This window comes from Pollachius pollachius, assembly GCF_949987615.1.
Source record: "Pollachius pollachius genome assembly, chromosome: 7".
In the NCBI taxonomy this organism is placed as follows: Eukaryota; Metazoa; Chordata; class Actinopteri; order Gadiformes; family Gadidae; genus Pollachius; species Pollachius pollachius.
The window spans coordinates 4,535,961-4,554,933 of NC_136940.1; the positions used below are offsets into that span (position 1 = coordinate 4,535,961).

At 47.3% G+C, this 18,973-nt stretch overlaps 1 protein-coding gene across 1 annotated transcript in view; it reads left to right on the plus strand.

Annotated features, from left to right (window-relative positions):
* nr5a2 (nuclear receptor subfamily 5, group A, member 2) overlaps positions 1-18,973 on the plus strand; it is a gene marked incomplete at its 3' end in the record, with an annotated part of 56,780 nt that overhangs the window by 22,574 nt on the left and 15,233 nt on the right. Inside the window, exons 5-6 of the mRNA XM_079739988.1 lie at positions 4,885-5,004; positions 10,447-10,594. Coding sequence (XP_079596114.1) covers positions 4,885-5,004; positions 10,447-10,594 — 268 coding nt within the window. The remainder of the gene's footprint in view (positions 1-4,884; positions 5,005-10,446; positions 10,595-18,973) is intronic.

The following is an 18,973-nucleotide window of genomic DNA, read 5'->3' on the forward strand; positions in this document are numbered from 1 at the left end:
TTCTCTACCTTCCCTTCTCTCTCTGGCTCTCTTTCTACACATCTTAGTCTCTGATTCTATTACGCTATTTCTTTTCTCTACTACTTTCTTTGGCACTCTCTCTTTCCCCTCTCTCTCTCTCTCTCTCTCTCTCTCTCTCTCTCCCCCTCTCTAACTATCTACACATTGTGCTCTCCCCCTCTCTCTTGCTGTCTCTCTCTCTCTCTCTCTCTCTCTCTCTCTCTCTCTCTCTCTCTCTCTCTCTCACCTCTCTCTCTCTGGAAAAGCCCATTAATCTCGGCCGGTGGGTTTGAACAAAAGCTATGGGCTAAGCGATTGATCGGGGCATCGATCCTACTCGGACTGAACGATCATAAAAGTGTTAAATTGGTTTCTTGGAGGATATGTATTTTTCAGCAGCGGCCGCTGCATGTGAACAGGAGAGAAGTTTTTGTTTCTGGTATAGAAAAATCACATCAGGCAATGAACCTGCGGTGATATTATATTATTAAATATTATACAGAACACACAGTTTGAGCTGATCTGAGATCTGTGTTCTGAGGCCAGATTGATTTACAGAGACGGACTCTGCAGAAAACTGCAGATTCGGGTTTAGCGTTGTTGTAGAGAGTGTGTAGAACGGACAGGTAGAGAGGTCAGCGTCTGCATCTGTATGTAGATTGGAGCCATTAGGTTCAATCTTATACAATAGATCATATTTCATACTTTGATTGTAACTCTTAATTCTGAATAAAAAACATGATTAGAGTCTTTGATCCAACAAACATTAAACATTTAAAGCTCAAAACGAGTAACAGGTAAATGAGAATTTTCCCAAGCCAAAAGTTAAAGATTAAAAGCTTTTTTATGTCATAACCAAGAATCCTCTAGTGCAGGAGCTGGAGCCTACAGCTGCTAGGAGCATGTCCGGTCAGTGCGTAGTCTGTTGCATTGTTGTCCTCATAGCATGATTGTCACAGCTCAGAATATAATACCGTGAGATATTCGATAGGGAGACTCTCTTGGCAGAACAGCTGCTGAACGTATGTAAATGAATATCTAATTAAGATATAAATTACAAGCCCTTTTCGAACACTAATTAGGCGGTCAACTGGGGAAACAAAGCACTTGTTTCCTGCCGTGTCCTCATCATTAGTGCTGAAAATAGTAAATTAGCAACTGGCGGTGTCCGCAAGTAGCAAGTCACCTCCATCGACAGAGCCCTGTGAGGTGACTTTAGCAACCGACTGAAACATTAGGTGTATTACTCCGTTAAGAAGTCAATACACTGTGACGTCTGGGGTTTTACAGTTGGTATTGTAAGGGTTATTTTTAGAGAAGTTATTCTCAAGAAGATTAACTGAAAAGGGTAAATACTGAGCACTGTTTTAACCTCGTCCAACCGACATTAGGGTCATCGTGCTGAACTGGTGGGATGTTCAAAACATTTCAGTGTTTGAAAACCAGAGAGAGCGAATAGGAGAGAGAGAGCGACAGAGACAGAGAGCGAGAAAGAGACAGAGACGGCGAGAGAGAGAGCGAGGGGGGGAGGGAGGGAGAGGGAGGGTATTATTTTTCAGTGGCCGGGCAGCTCTGCTGGCGGCCGGCTTGACAGAGCAGAGGAAGAGCTTGTCAGGGAAACAGCTTGTGTCGCCGGCACTTTAAAGGTCACTGAACTTGAACGCACCCCCACCCACCGACCCGACCCCACCCGCCACCTCCACCCAACGCCCGGCCCATGTCCGTCACTATGACAACCGCCACCCCCCCCCCCCCCCTCCCCCCCATGCCAACCCCCACACCTTAACCAGACGGGTGTCCTCGCCAACCACTCTTACAGACACACACACACACACACACACAGTTGGCTCCAATCTGAGGAGTGACTTCTAGGCTGGCAGGGATAGGACAGCCCTTTGATAAGGACCCCGCCGACGACATCACTGACATGGAAAGAGGCGAGGGGGGTCTTTGAAGACGAGTGTGGCACACGCAGACATTCACACACACTCACACACACACACGCGCACACACACACGCACACACACACACACACACACACACACACACACGCACGCACACACACACACACACACACACACACACTCACACGCACACACGCATACGCACACACACACACACACACACTTACACACAGAAACACTCACACACACCCACACCTCTCCAGCTCTCTGAAGATTTTAATGAATTGAATTTGAATGTGTGCTGTAGTCCTGACGATGCCTCGGGGTGCCAGCAACAAACACACCCTGACTGAAAGAGACGCACAGAGTTGGGCAGAGAGGACCAGAAAGGATCAGCAGAGGCGAACATGCCGTGCGGCGCGTTACAGCGTTCCGCGGTGACGGCGGTGCGGTCGCGTTGTGCTGTGTCCTGGATGGAAGAGGAACAGGAGACAGAAGGCTTTTCAACTCTTGACATGGCCGGCCTTTTTTCCTGCTGAATGCGTTTTACGTTCAAACACACCGTATTCCCCCCCGCACCATATGCTCCGCTTCCGGTTCATAAGCAGCCAACGTTGGTTAATGTGTAGGATAATACGCTATATATACTCTATATTTATAATAGGGTTCACGGGAGCGTATACTCACATTTACGCTTTTGTCCAAAGTGACTTACAAGTGAGGCCAACAGCAACAGCCTACCTGATAATCATAAAAACTATTCTAAGTAATTTTCCAAAAAAGCAGCTAGACAGGGTGAAGATCAGCTGTAGGAACCGTACAGAATAGGATTTGATTCTTGGCCAGTTGTTGGCGTTCAGAAAGTACTGGCTTCTGGCGCTTTGTTCTGCTGCACAACCAGTTATGATACCTCCACTACCACTGCAACTATGCACTACCATTGAGATGCTTGTATAATACTGCAGTAACAAGGACAAACCTTTACAGTTATACAAGCTTCTGTTTTAAAGTGACCAATGAAAATCAAGAATTAATGTTTAAATTGTATTGAGATTGATTAAATTCCGCTCTGGTCTCGCTCAAGAAGCAAAACACTACACAAACAAAAAGCAAACCAAATAGAAGTCAAGCCTTTATGAGTTGTGTGTCAATTTGTAAATAAGTCCAGAAGTAAAGGTTGACTTGTGGTGAACGGAACAAGGCGAAGTGCCAAACCGGCAGCTTCAAGGATTTCCTCCTGAAGGGAGGGATCTGGGTTTGTCTCTGTTGTGGTAGTGCTACTATTGTTTTGTCTATGTAGAAAGTAAGCAGAGAAGTATTCGGTCATAACAACAGCAGATAAACCCCAGGCGAGACCCTTCTCCTGCCTCTCTTTATCCAAGGTAATCAAGTGTTAAAGGGACATCTGTTCTGATAAAAAACACGGTTTCGGACCATTCATGAATTCCCTCTCAGCGTTTAACACACAGACTCTTTATGTTATTTCCTAACAGAGTGCAGATTAATGGGTTTTTCACGTTCGTCATTTGGCACCTTCAATTTCACCATCGATCTACATTCATTCTTGCTTTCCTTCTTTCTATCTCTCTCACACACACACACACAAACACACACACACAAACACACACACACACACACACACGCACGCACACACACTTCTGCACAACGCTAGTTGCTTGACACAAATTTCACATAAGTTCTCACTGACCCAAAGTCACACATACTTTACAAAATAAACTAACGGAGAGAGAGAGCAAGAGAGAGAGAGATGGCGAGAGAGAGAGAGAGAGAGAGAGAGAGAGAGAGAGAGACAGTGCAGGCAGCACATTATCTTTCTCTTTTCTCTCACACCCCCTCTCCTTCATTCCTCCACTGTGAATGTGGTTCTTCTGTTTGCGTTCCGCTACCTGTAGTAATGATTAACACAGCTGGGAACATGGAAAGTGACCAGGAGCCAAAATGGAGGGTGGGAGGGTGGGGGGGGGGGTTATTATGGAGGATAGCTTGTGACAGCTTCCCATGCTCACCTAGCCCAGCGTTGGTGGGAGCTAACCCCCGGTGTGCAGACTACCAGGAGAGGGGGGGCGCTGGGGTAAGGGGTGGGAGGAAGGGGGAAGGGCTACGTCAACTTAATCATTGTTAGCATGGTCCTATCGCTCAGAGGCTGTTGTCAGCGGGCAAACAGATAAAGCTTGTTACTTCAAACCAGGCACGTAACGATTGTGTGTGCCTCGCAGTCTGGGGAGATTCACATGAGAAACGCTGTGGTATGTGCGCATGTGTGTCTGTTTGCAGTGTGAGTGGGTCTCTCTCTGTGTGTGTTTGACATTTGTTTTTTTTTTACGATAAAAGGCGCAATTAATCAATAGGTGGGTCGACCGTTTCGGACAAGCAGACGGTCAGCGTTGGGACACAATTTGACCATTCAGGAGAGGAATTTGGTTTGCGGTACAATGACCTCGGTGACCTCTTGGTGTGATAGCGTATGTGTCTAGCTGGGTCGTACACACGGGAGATATTTCCCCACGTCTCTCTCTATCGGAAATAAATAAGATGTTCTTTCAGCAGTAATTTATGTTTTTTTTTTAATTCTATGCTGTGAACAATGGTGACACATTTAATGACGCACAAACGCACACACGCTATAAGCATAAAAAAAGGCATACAAAGGATAGTTTCGGTGGATCGCCAGTCGAGAGGTTCCGGGTGCGAACCCCAATCTCGGCAACCCAAACCCTTGAGTAGTAGGCCTCAATTTCCTCCCTAAATGAATGAGCCTAGATGCTCAATAATGAAATGTGACTAAAACATAATTTTCACTGTGTGTCGAATCAGAGAGAAGTGTCTGCTTGCTAAGCAGAGAATAGCGGGCAATAGTAGTGAACCACAACCTCCCCAGAAACGGCCGCTGCCGTGCCAGGTGCTCGGAAGAACACAGACGACCTCTGACCTTTAACCTTTGACCCGTCCCTCCCCCTAGGTGGATGACCAGATGAAGCTGCTGCAGAACTGCTGGAGCGAGCTTCTCATCCTCGACCACATCTTCCGCCAGGTGGTCCACGCCAAGGAGGGCTCCATCCTATTGGTCACTGGCCAGCAGGTGCGTCAGTCCGCTCCGAGGCCTTCCTTATTTGGGATTTGATCGACCGACGGACTGCCTCGGAAGCCTCCTCCACACACAACGCTGATAAAAGGGTCTGATGGGCCTCATAGGACTGATACACAATTGATAATTTACTGTGACTTTTCACCTATTGCATCTTTATTATCTGCTGTGGATGCAGCTGCAGCAGCAAATCAGCATCCAGGAGGTGTGTGTGAGTGTGTGTGTGTGTGGGTGTGGTGCATTGGTTTGTGTGTGTGTGTGCGTGTGCGTGTGCGTGTGTGTGTGTGTGTGCGATGGCCCCATGGGAGCGGGGCGAGAGGGCCAGTGCCTGAGGCCATGATTGAGGCCCTCAGAACATCAGGACGCTGATGTAGGGGCCGTCTGTTTCAGCCTCTCTAGTGAGCCTCAAAACCCCCGCACACACACACACACACACACACACACGCACATACACACGTACAGACACACACGGTAAACGCACATGTCTGATGCATAACAGATGAATGCACTTGCATACAATCCAACACAGTCATTCTTTTACAAGTTGTAACCTAAAACAGACACACAAACACACATACGCACACACACACACACACACACCATACGCAGACTTAGTTACAGATAAGCAGACACATAAACACATTAATAAGCTCCCCCAACTCACAAAGCATTTTTTTATTCACACACAGACACACAGACACACATACACACTCACACACACTCACAGACACACACTCACACACACACACACACGCACACACGCACACACACACACACACACACACACACACACACACACACACACACACACACACACACACACCGTGCTCATTATGAATATGCCTGCTTCTCAACTCAAAGTTGCCACAGCTGTCAGTAAACTCACAAGTCATCAATTATTGACTGGCAGGCTTTCCAAAATGATGCTCTTCAACAAAATGTTTTTCAAGAATAGATGCAGACATAAATATTGGAAAATGGGCGGGAGCATTTGAGGTAGTTCTTGTGTGTGTGCGTGTTTGTGTGTGGTTTCGAGGTGTGCCTGTGGGTTCGCCTGTGTATGTGTGTGTTTATCTATGCATGGTTGTGTGTGGCTGCTTGTATACGGGGCTCACTTTACTTGCATGATTCTGAATGAAGACAAGGTCGGCGATTGATTGACAGAATGTGTGAGTCTGTGGTGCTGCGCGTCCAGAAGCGTCCGCCCCGGCGATGCCCAGCATCAGAGTGCCGGCCCACCGGGGTTGAAGTGGAGACGGGGAAACCAGACAATGGTGGTGGGGTGAGGAGACAAAGAACAGGGGATACGAAACAAAGAAGTTGAAGAAGGAGGAGGAGGAGGAGGATGATGAGGAAGAAGAGGAAGGGTGAAGAATGGTAAGGACGATAAATATGGAAAGAAAAACAACCTGGAATATATAATAGAAGATGAAGGAGAGGAGTGAGGGAAAAAAGAAACAAAAAAATTGAAGCAGTAATACAGAGAAAAAGAGGAGGAGGAGGAAGGAGGAAGAATGAGCAGAGAGAGGGTCACTCCGGGCGATAAAAGGAGGAATATTGTCACACATGTGCATGCAGAGTGGACGCCCACGTGTGTGCCCGGACACGCAGCGCACAACACCTCGCCTTACAGTAACACACACACACAGATAGACACACACACACACACACACACGAACACACATGAACACAACACACACACACACATGAACACAACACACACACACACACACGCGCACACACACGCACACACACACACACACACGCACACACACACACACACACACACACAGGAGGAGGCTGGCTGCCTCGGGGAGGCAAGAGGCCTGTTCTGGTGGGCGGCTGCAGAGAAGGAGAGGAGAGGAGGAGAGGAGAGGAGGAGGAGAGGAGAGGAGGAGAGGAGAGGATAGGAGAGGGTGAGGAGAGAATAGGAGTAGAGGATGAGGAAAGGAGAGGAAGGGAGGGGGAGGAGAGGAGAGGACGAAGAGGGGGAGGAGAGGAGAGGAGGAAAAGGGGGAGAGAGGAGATGAAGGGAGGGAGACAGAGTGGATGGGGGAGGACGGTGAGGAGGAGGGAGTGATGTAAGATGGAGGGGCGGAGGGAGGTGGAGGATGGTCAGGTTATACGTAGGACAGTGGTCTTGTTTGCATATTTGGATTAATGAACAGTTGGTGGAGGAGGTGGCTTTGTGGGGGAGCCGAGACTCTGAATCCCTTCATTATCTTCTATTATTCTCTACTTGGCCAGGGGTGACAGCAACGCTCGGACTCCGCCGGTATTAGGACTGAAGCAGCAACAGTTGCATGTATCACACCACACACAAACATGCACACACGCACACGCTCACACAAACAAACATAAGTAAGCACGAGCTCACACAAACATGGCACTGCACTGGCTATGCTCATTCCTGCAGCTTAGTTAATCCCACGCAATCCAGTTGAAGCTTTCGGTACTTACGTTAAAACCATAAAGTGGCAAAAACTACGAAAAAAGATAAATGGTCGCAATGTGCATGTCGCAAGAAGGGTTGAGAAAAATCACAAATGTCTGTACGATGATCAGTAAAATTACCAAACCATCCCCCTGGGCTCAGACAGTTCTCGGACCTCTCGTCAGCACGTCTGTCTCTCCTTACTTTGTCTGTCTGTCTCCTCGCAGACACGCACCAACCCTCGTTCCCCGCATGTCATGCGACCTTCAGACGGACCACTGACACACCGTCTCGCTGTCCCTCGTATTTTACGCTCACAAAGCCTGTCATCGCATCCTCTGTCCCCCCGTCCCCGTCTCCGACCTCTGCTGTTCCTTCATTTAAGTTTCCGACACCCCTTGCTTTGAAAAGCCAAATCCCCCTGCCCCCCCCCTTCCTCTCCCCCCACCCCGCTCTTTGGTCATTTCCATGCTGTGTGTGTGTGCGTGTGTGTGTCTGCGTGTGTGTCTGGCGTCTTGTCTTTACGTTCTCCATCCATCTGTATGTTGTTACGGGGCTCGCAGCGGAGACAGCCAGGAGACAGGAATGACTTTGAGCATTTCAGAAATATATATATTTTTTGTAGATGGTGGCAAAAACGAGCCCCTCCGTGTGTCATTGCCCGTGCAAAAAGTTAAAACACATTGACTTCTGAAAATGTCGTTAAAATGCAGCCAACCCCCTCACAAAAAAAAATGAAAAGACAAAGCTAGTAGAGGAGGAGGAATGCAAGGTCTCATCGCTTGGCATGGGTTTGGACGAGGCAAAGGCAGGAAAATGGGTGCATAAGTACGCCTCCTACGACCAGCCTTTCGCTCCACAGCTGCCAACAGAGACAATTGCTGTTGACATTTTTGTGCAATTTCCCCGAAACTCTGCTCAACCAAATCAGGGCTGTTCTTTTACCTAGGCAAGGCGAGGCACCTTTATTTATATAGCACTTTTCGTACACGAGGCAGACTCAAAGTGCTTCACATAGAAACATTGTCATACAATAATACGAAATAATAAAGTAACCTAGATAAGCGAAAGAAATCAAAGGCAAGGTTAAAAAATGCCTTGTAGAAAGTGCATGCATTTAAGATTCAGCAGCTAGCGGTATGCCGGTGGAATGTGCTGCTATTCATCAAGCCACTGTGCTAGCTTCCATATTCATATCTAATGATCGGTTATCATATTTACGATGGGCGAGGGATTGAAGATTTATGCATATAGTTACTGGATATGTCTCGACCAGCAGGCATACTAAAGAGATATTGATGGATTGATTGATACATGGGTCATTGGGGTGGGTGCCACGTCTGCTAAAGTGACGTTTGAGTGTGTGTGTGTGTGTGTGTGTGTGTGTGCGTGCATGCGTGCGTGTGTGTGTGTGCATGTGTGCGGTTTACTCTAGACTGCCTTTTCTTTTTACTTAAGCCCAGAAGGCAATAATCTCCAAGGCATTACCATTCAACAGTCCAATCATTCAATGAAGTTATTTCATGCACAGTTGATTTTATGTAAATTGATTGACATCTTAGGAGAGGTGATGTCTGTCTGCGGTGCCGGAGAGCTATCACTCTGGCTGTCCTCAAAGTGAGGAGAGGGAAGATGGGGGCACGAGATAGGGATAAAAGATGGGGTGTGGGTCATGTTTAGAAAGATGGAGAGAGATTGAGACAGAGAGACAGAGATGAGGAGACAGGAAATAGGCTGGAGATATAGAGAGAGAAGTGGAGAGAGACAGAGAGACAGAAACACAGAGAGCCAGCGAGAGAGAGGGAACAGAACGGACGGAACCACGTCAAAAGAGCAAACTGTTAACCTACTCTTCTATTTACTATTTACTATTCAGAAAATATAAAAACACAACATTTGAAATTTCTAATGCTTCAACCTTTTGACACACACAAAAAAAAACACCCACTGAAATCATCATATTTACACAGCGAACAAATCCACAACCCAGAAGCGCTTTTAATTGCAAATGTAGGCTCCCAGGGACCCCTCCTCCTCCTCCTCCTCCCTCTCCTCCTCCTCCTCCTCCCCCTCACCGGAGCTCGAGGAGCCTCATGCACACGTCTCTTCCTCCTCATGCGCTCCTCTTTCCCCAAGAAACCCCGGCCGCAGTCAATTATGGTAATGAATTGTCAATAAATATAAAAATTTAATATGGGGCTGCTTACGGTGAGTGGCAGCTAAGGACTTAGCTCCCAGACAAATGTGCTGCGGCTGCAGATATTAAATGCACCTGAAAGGGGGTGTGTGTGTGTGTGTGTGTGTGTGTGTGTGTGTGTGTGTGTGTGTGTGTGTGTGTGTGTGTGTGTGTGTGTGCGTGTGTCTGTCTGTCTGTTCTGGGGGGGGGATATCAGCAGCTGGATTCATGGGGGGGTCACACAGGATTCAGCTTAGTGAGAGATGGTGTCTGTTTGTGTGTGTGCGTGTGTGTATGTGTGTGTGCGTGTGTGTGTGTGTTTGGGTGTGTGTGTGTCTGTATGTGTGTGTGTGTGTGTGTGTGTGTGTGTTTGTGTGTGTGTGTGTGTGTGTGTGTGTGTGTGTGTGTGTGTGTGTGTGTGTGTGTGTGTTTGTGAAGGTTGAGAGGTATCACCACTGGAAAAGGAGGGGAGGGACTTTCTTGATCTCTCCATCTATCCATCTATATTTCTATCTATTTGTCTGTCTGTCTGTCTGTCTGTCTGTCTGTCTGTCTGTCTGTCTGTCTGTCTGCCTGTCTGCCTGTCTGTCTGTCTGTCTGTCTGTCTGTCCGTCTGTCCGTTGGAGCATCTCAGAGCACAAACAAACCAAACAAACCCACAAACAACAAAATCTATACAATTTATAATTTATTACTACACATACTTCTCCAATGGAGGACATTATTTTGCTATCGAAATGCTGTAAGGTCCACGTTAATTGGAAGACGTCTAAGGCCTGTGTTCCCCGACTCACATGACTCCGCCCCTCTCCCCCCCCCCCCTCAGGTGGACTACTCGGTGATCGCCTCGCAGGCGGGGGCCACCCTCAACAACCTGCTGAGCCACGCCCAGGACCTGGTGGTCAAGCTACGCTCGCTACAGCTGGACCAGCGGGAGTTTGTCTGCCTCAAGTTCCTGGTGCTCTTCAGCCTCGGTGAGTCGCCGTTTGCCCTCCTCTTCCTCCTCTGAGCCTGGCCCTCCTCTAAGCTCGCTCTTGTGAAACAACATGGGGAACGTTTTACATACTGCCGACTCCTCACACTGCGAAGACTGGAGTACTTTGTTCTTTTAAACCAGATTGAGCAGTGCAAGTTCTTTTTTTGGAGAGGCCTTAATGTTGATTGGGTGCCTTGATGTTTCCCAGCCTCACTTGTAAAACGTGTATCGGATAAATTCCTACATGGCGTCACATTTGGGGGGGGCTGTAATGTTAGGAATACTTCTATCAAGGACAGGTTTACAAACAAGAAGGTATGTAGTGTATCAAAGGTGAGACTTTGATTGGATTTATTGCATGCAAACTGGGAAATTAAGCCGTATCGTGTAGTTAACGTCTTAAAGGCGGTTTCCTCTATGGTGACCGCCAAGTGTGAGTTCCTTCCTTTCTCACTCTCTGACTTGAAGTTTTTTTACCGAAGTACAACTTTTGCTAAGAAGGGAGGGAGGGGGGGGAATGGGAGGAAGGGGAGGGAGGTAGAGAAGGGGAGGGGAGGGGTGTGGGAGGAAGGGGAATGGTTCTGGGAGGAGCTTACAGAGGCAGAACAGGGAAACAAGGGATGGAAGGATGGTACTGTCAGAATAATAGCCAAAACAAGTTAAGTGAGTGTGTGTGTGTGTGTGTGTGTGTGTGTGTGTGTGTGTGTGTGTGTGTGTGTGTGTGTGTGTGTGCGTGTGTGTGTGTGTGCGTGTGTGTGTGTGTGTGTGTGTGTGTGATAGAGGGAGAGAGGGAGAAAGAGGGAGTAATCCCACAGCCAATCCCTTGTCTGTAAGCCGAGGTCAGCCATAGCCAGGAGACAGTCATCTCCGTTCACACCTAATGAGTCTGCAACATACTGTCTCTAAGGGACACACACACACACCTCACACCCACGCACATGTACACCCACACACATAGGCGACTCACACACACACAAACACACACACACACAAACAAACACACACAGGAGCACACATACAAACTCATGATCATAAACAAACAAATACACACACCAACACACAAATAATACACCCATACACATTCCCACCTTTAAACACACACACAAATAAGCACATACACATTTTTACATACACAACTGGCAAGGTGAACATAGAGGTTCAGCCAAATTAGGTTTGACGGCTGAAACGATGTATGTCGGTGAGGAAAGCATTCAGGGGTATCAGACATATTGAGCTGAATGTGCTGAAATGCTTCAAAATGAATCCAAAACCTGTTGTCTCATTTTGACATTGAGTTGGAAAAACTCAAATGGTAAATTATTCACGATGACAAATATATCAGGAGAACTTCTGAAATAACTAATCAAAACTATTCAAGTGATACAATTGAGTACGCGGCCCAAACAAAGTGTCTAATGTGTCACGAAACAACAAAATAACACAATTACAGTACAGGACACATATTGTAGTAACCAGGAACAAGAAGCAGCATTTGAGTTTGATTTAACTAAACTACTGGGCTAACCATTTTCACATCTATACATACTAAATATGAGAAATACACACATGCACACACACACACACACACACACACACACACACACACACACACACACACACACACACACCCATGCACAAACACATACACACACACTCACACACACAGAAATCAGACAGGATTTATGTTTCTGTTTTAGTGTGTAGAGTGTTTGTGTATTTTAATGACAGAGGGAAAAGGGGAAGGACTGGGGTTTGTGTCAGAGTTTCAATGTGTGGTGTGTGTGTGTGTGTGTGTGTGTGTCTGTGTGTGTGTGTGTGTGTGTGTGTGTGTGTGTGTGTGTGTGTGCGTGTGCTGTGGGTGGGGGCTCAGGGTATAAATAATTTGGCGGGAACATCATCCATAATGAAAGACTCACCTGAGGGAGGTGTATCGCCCCCGGCACTGCCTGTTCTCCTGCACTGCCCACCTCCCCGCAAAGACGCAGGCACGTGTGTGTGTGTGTGTGTTGGTGGGGGGTAACGGGCACTAGCGAGGGGAGGGGAGGGGAGGGGAGGGGGGGGCGAGGTGTCAGAACCAGGAGATTTATACCTTAAGTAATTAATATCATCTCACAGTTGAAGAGACATAAATATGGGGATAGGAGTGTGTGTGTGTGTGTAGGCATATGTGCGTGCGCGTGTGAATCTGTGAGGGTTTACACACAGCGCTGATGACAGTTAATATGGATTTAAATGAAGTCAGGCATAAAAGTAGCCATTCACGGCTGAATAAAAGAGACAGGAGATTAGATGAGAGGAGGAGGAAGCTACTCCGTATGCTAATGGCTGGCATTGTTCGCGCTATTAGCTGAGACGCTAGGTCCTGCAGCTGATGCGTGGACGGACGTATGCGTCACACTCACTGTGGTTGTATTTATTTGGTTATAGTCATCAAATCAATGGAAATGCTATGGTGACGATCTCTGTCGGTGTGTGTCTGTTTCACCGGCTGATCTGCCTCTATCCTTGTAGACATATTGATCCATGATCACCTCATTTGTTCACCTTAATTGATTCAATAATGTTGATATCTACATTCTTTCGATTGACTGAGCATAAAATGGCAGAGACAAACCACTCAAACCAATCAAGTGTTCTCGAAATCACAATAATAGATGGAGGTTCTGAGGAGGAGAATTACCCTGTACAGCAGGGTCTGGGCCCCTACTCCTCTCCCTCTCTTCCCCTCTCTCTCTCTCTCTCTCTCTCTCTCTCTCTCTCTCTCTCCCTCTCTTTCTCCCCCCCTCTCTGTCTCTATCTGGCCCGTCTGCTAAGTGTTTGTAGAGGAAGCGTTTAAGATGGAACCAAACACACATCTGCCAGTGTTCTGGCAGCCCTCCTTCTCTCATAGCCAGCAGAGCACCTGATCCTGGTGATCTCTCTCTCTCTCTCTCTCTCTCTCTCTCTCTCTCTCCCTCACACTCTCTCTCCCCTCACACTCTCTCTCCCCTCACACTCTCTCTCCCCTCACACTCTCTCTCCCCTCACACTCTCGGTCCTCTCACACTCTCTGCCTCTCTCTCCCTCTCACTCGCTCTCTATCCCTCTCCCTCACACTCTCTGCCTCTCTCTCTCCCTGTCTCTTGATCTCTACCTCTCTCGCTCTGTCTTTCCCTTTCTTGGTACCACTCTTCTTCTCTCTCTCTCTGCCTCTCCCCCATCTCTCTCTCTCTCTCTCTCTCTCTCTCTCTCTATCTCTCTCTTTCTCTCTCTATCTCTCTCTCTCTCTCTCTCTCTCTCTCTCTCTCTCTCTCTCTCTCTCTCTCTCTCTCTCTCTCCATCCCTTTCTGTCTACCTCTCTCGTCCTCTGATCCTCGCTCCCCCGGGGGGGCTCTTTGTAAAGTCAGGTGTCAATAACAGCAGAGCCCTCCTTTGCCATGGCGCCCAAGAGGCACATGTCACAGTGAGCTGTGTGTGTGCGTGCGCGCTTGCGTGTGTGTGTGTGTGTGTGTGTGTGTGGGTGTATGTGTGTGTGTGTGTTGGCGTTCCTTGGGACACGATATCCTTGTAACAGAAACAGAAAAAACAATCACAGTTATGTGATTCATTTAAATGCCTTTTTTTTCTTTGCTTTTCTTCCCTTGCGGTTGCATTTCATTTAAGCTGCGTTCTCCCCCTCCGTCATTCTGTCTGTCTGTCTGTCTGTCCGTCCATCCCTGGTCCGTCCTGCTCTGTGTTTAAAGTGAAGGCTGTCCATTAGCCCTGTTTGTTCTTATAACTTCACCAAGGATACGATAATCACCCCGGGACATAACGTCCGTGTGTGTCCTAAGCCTTGAATAACATCTCCCTCGGCGTCACCAAACGGCTCTAGATGTTTAGGTTGAGCCGATACGGATGAAGGCAGGATTGGTGGGGTCGGGGGGAGGGAGTTCAGCAGTCAGAGTTCAGCGAGGGGGCTTTATTAAGGCTGTCGGTGTCTCACCCCCCAGCCCCACCACCAACCCCCTCTCACCCTGGTCTGCGGGTCACTCTCTGCTGTCAGGTGTAATTGGTTAAGGCAAGCGCTGTCAGGGCCGGTCAGTGCAGAGAACAACCAGAGTCTCAGACCCTGGGACCAGTGCTTTGGAACAACTGCTCCCAGAGGACAGAGTAGAGCTGTGGGCACAGGCCCTGAATTACACCCCCTCACCTCCATTCCTTTTGTGGGGGCCACGCTAAATGGGGGACAGAAACACTCGAGCGGAAATCTGGTGGGATACCGTTTCGGGATGATTTCAGTTTGTTTGTTTGTTGGACGTTGCTGGGAGGTTGGTGCTGTGGTTTGAACTGGCGAGGTGAACTGGTTTTGTTAAGGGCTATGCATGTGATTTAGCTTTTTAAGTTAAGCATGAGGTTGTTTTTTTAGTTCTTCAGAGTACCTGGAATTTCCCTTGGCTAATATTCAACCATCACCCTAGTCTAATTGTGTTGATTGACGTGGCACACTTCTATAAATAATGTATGTTTTGTTTTTGATGTATTCATTGCTGAGGCATCATTTTCCTCTGCAATTACATTCCCCTTAAAGTATGGATGGGGATAAAGAGTTGAAGGACTTTCTGATCTGCACTTCACATTTAGACACATCTTATTTAATATAGCAGCAGCAAACTAATACTTCCCTCTCAGTCTAGTTGGGCTATGCCAAACGCTGTGGTACAAAAGCCAATAGAGAAGAAATGCTTTTGTACACTCTTGGAATATACCTAATGAGTAAATTTACTTATTTTGTTCCCTTATTGAATTTTAGTGCCATTATGTGTAGGTATTACTGCAATGCAAGTTATCTGTACAACTGCAATACAATTAAACGTTAATTGTGCATCTCAAACCCATCCTTATACTACATCAATACAAAAAGCCTTACACTGACGTTAATTCCACTGTTCCTTACAGCGACGTTTGAACTCATTCAGTTTTGGTGTTTTCCATTAATGGGAGAAGTCATGTAATCACTGAGGTGGGGCTGATTACTGAGCTGCCTCAGCACAACATTATTAGCTGTCCCTCCAGCCATTACTTTACCACTAGGTTCAGAGGTCAAAGGCCCCTATTCATTCACTGACATCCTATCTTGTTCTGCGTTGTCTTAGGATTTACCTTAACGCCTTTGGCTGTAAAAAACAAAGATGGCTGCCATTCCTTCACCCTTCCTCATATTGCCGTCCCTGGTTCATCCTTCAACTCCTCTAACATTATTTAGACCAGCTCAAACCATTAAGAGGGGGAACACTGCAAAGTTTTTGTGGGCCACTATTTCATTTAAAATCATATGTTAAACAGTTGATTTGAAATGGGATAAGGTTGTTACTTTGGTTAAAAACATCAAGAATTTTTTTTATATTTTTTTGTACAATCCATTGATCCATGTATCGTCCATACACTATCTAACATCAGCATGTCTCACGAGGGGCCAAATGTTATTTAAACACACAAACACACACACACACACACACACATCAACCTGCTAACAGACACAAAAAACAAACACACAGGGCCTGATTAGCACCACCACCACCAATGAGTCAAAATAATAATATACAGTTATTCCATTTCTCTCCGCTCTCATGTTCCTTCATTTCCCTGTAGCGCAAAAAAAAGCAAAGAAAACAGAACTCTGGTGATTCCCAGACAGGTACGTCCTAATTAAGCAGCGGTGGAGAGGAGAGTGAATCAATGCGGTGATCCCAGGCCAGCGACCGGGGGAGTTGGCTTAATTTCATGCACGCCATGCCTTCTCCTCTCCCCCTCTCTCCCCCGCCCGGCTTCCCCCCCCCCGCCCTGGCAAATATTCATTTCCTGAAACGAAGCGAATCATTTGAAATTCGTCCGGGGATTGATTAACATGGTGAGCGCGGCGACCGTTCAATACTTCCACCCATCGAGACTCGTTGCGGGGGGCCCAATAATGGAGTGCATCGCAGGGGTCCGTGCCGTACGACTTAATTAAATGCGAGATAATAGGACCCCCCAGTGTTTTATTTTATTGTGCTGTCTGTGTGCGTGAGGCTGGCGGTTTGGCAGGTTTGTAAGGCTGTAACTCAACCGGACAGAGTCGTCGGAGGTGGTCACCCCAATCAATAGGGGTGTAAAGTATAGCGAGTGCCAGCATGTGTGTGTGTGTGTGTGTGTCTGTAAGAGTGTGTGTGTTTTTGTGTGTACATTATGTAGGTGTGCGGGAGAGGATGTGTGTGCATTTTTGTGTGTGTGTCTGTGTGTGTCGGTGTTCACGTATGCTTGTAGTTTTGAGTTTGACATGCAAACTATGCATGTGTATGTTCTTGTGTGTGTGTGCCTACGCTGACACACTTTAAACTGTGTTTTGTGTAGCTTCTTCCAACAAAGCACACAACTAAAAAAGTGTACCCTAAGGTAGCCATGCCCCCGAACACAGCGGTAATGGAATACACAGTCTATAGTTGTTGTTATTATTATTATTAATATTATTGAGGGGGCGTTAGAGGCTGGAAAGCTCTGTTTAGGGCATATAAGTGCAAAGCCATGCAGGGACAGAGTGCTATTTCATCACTCACGCTTCAGAGCCTGTTTGGAGTAGTGCATTGGTAAACAACCGCTGATGATAAAACACTAGAACGCCATCTGCTTCTCAAACCCTTTCCCTTCCTCTACTGCTCCCTCTCTCTCTCTCTCTCTCTCTCTCTCTCTCTCTCTCTCTCTCTCTCTCTCTACATTTCTCTTTCTGTCTCTCGATCGCTCTTCCTCCCGCCATCCCTTTTCTGGGCAACAGAAAGGTAAAGTCAAAATAAAAAAAAAACACGACAAGAACTCACTTCCAATCAAGATTTACTGAAAGAGACGGTGACAGAGTCGAGCCCAGACAATCATGTTTGAGTGGTTCGACTTTCGCTTTCATTTTCTACCATTTTGTGTGTGTACCATCTCGCTAGTGGGCCTCGTGTGGGGTTGGGGTGGGGGACTGAGGGGAACGCAACAAGCCTAATATCTCCGCCATTCGGCTGTCAGGTTTTATTTTATTTCTTCCAATTTTGTTTTATTTGCGTCCCACTGAAAATGAAACGGCGATTCAAAGTCGAGATGTGTAGCGGAGATCTTTGTAATGAGTTCCCTTTTCCAAAGGCTTTCAGACTTTATCAGGCAGTAAAAAGCTCCAGACCCGGGGGCCCTGTGGAGTACCACCTGGAGCTCCCCGCAGCCCGCTGTCATTAGGGCTGGAGTCGCTGTGTTGATCGGGGTCGTACCTTCTGCCCATGGTCGTCTCATCGCAATTAGGAATGCGTCATGAAGAAAATGGCCGCTCATTCCTTTCAACAAATCCTGCTGAAAAAATAGATGTTCCAAAGTCTGCCAGGCTGAAGTTGTGTTTACTATTATTACTCATTTAGCATGCGCTTTTAATTATCCGTCTTTTTGTGATGTCTCGTTAAGGAGCAGATATGGGTGAGGCATCTTTATAGGAGGATGCCACCAGGTAGACGGCAGCTTTTGACAAACCCCTCAATTCTCAATGGGGAGTCAAACACCCCAATCCACTACACTAGCCTGCCCCTGGGTTATGCATTAAGGAACTTATGAGTCCATCCATGCACCTCCATCCACAAGCTCTGTAATGTTCTCCTCATGTGTGTATTTATGTGTGTGTGTGTGTGTGTGTGTGTGTGTGTGTGTGTGTGTGTGTGTGTGTGCGCATGTGTGTGTGTGTGTGTGTGTGCGTGTGTGTGTGTGTGTGTGTGTTTGTGTGTGTGTGTGTGTGTGTATGTGGGATGGGGGGGGGCTTCCGAACAATCTCCAGATGGAATTCTGACATCCCGATGCACCGCCATCTTCCCCCCATCATATCGGTTCAATTTACAGCCCTTGTTTGAACTCTAAGTTGTTCCACACTCGCTCTGGCTCTTATCTGGCTTGTGCAATGTGTTGTCATGTGGTTCTTGGCTCAAGAATGACCCACATCCTCTATTATCTGGGCTCAGAAAGCTACTTATCAGACCATAATGAAGGGAGATTGTGAGGCTTTGTTTAGCAGGTAAGGGGGTATATAAACGTATGTAGAGCGATGGGCTTTCGATAACGAACGTCGGTAAGGTTGAAAGGAAAACTGAAAAAATAAACAAATGTGAAAAGCTTCACTGGGTCAGGAGGGAAAAGGTCACCTGACCTCTGTGGATACCTTACGGTTTTTGTAACACATCTCCGCGTGGGGTTACACAGGAGCACTTCAACAACAACCCGCCCAACTGACATCCTGAGCTCCAAGAGCTGGCAGCCACGATGGGGGCATTGGGGTTTAATGCCTCCAGCTCTCTGCCCAGAGTGGAGTAACACGGGGAGATACCTCGTATAACGGCCCGCTCTTTGTCACCGCTAACGGCGGCGT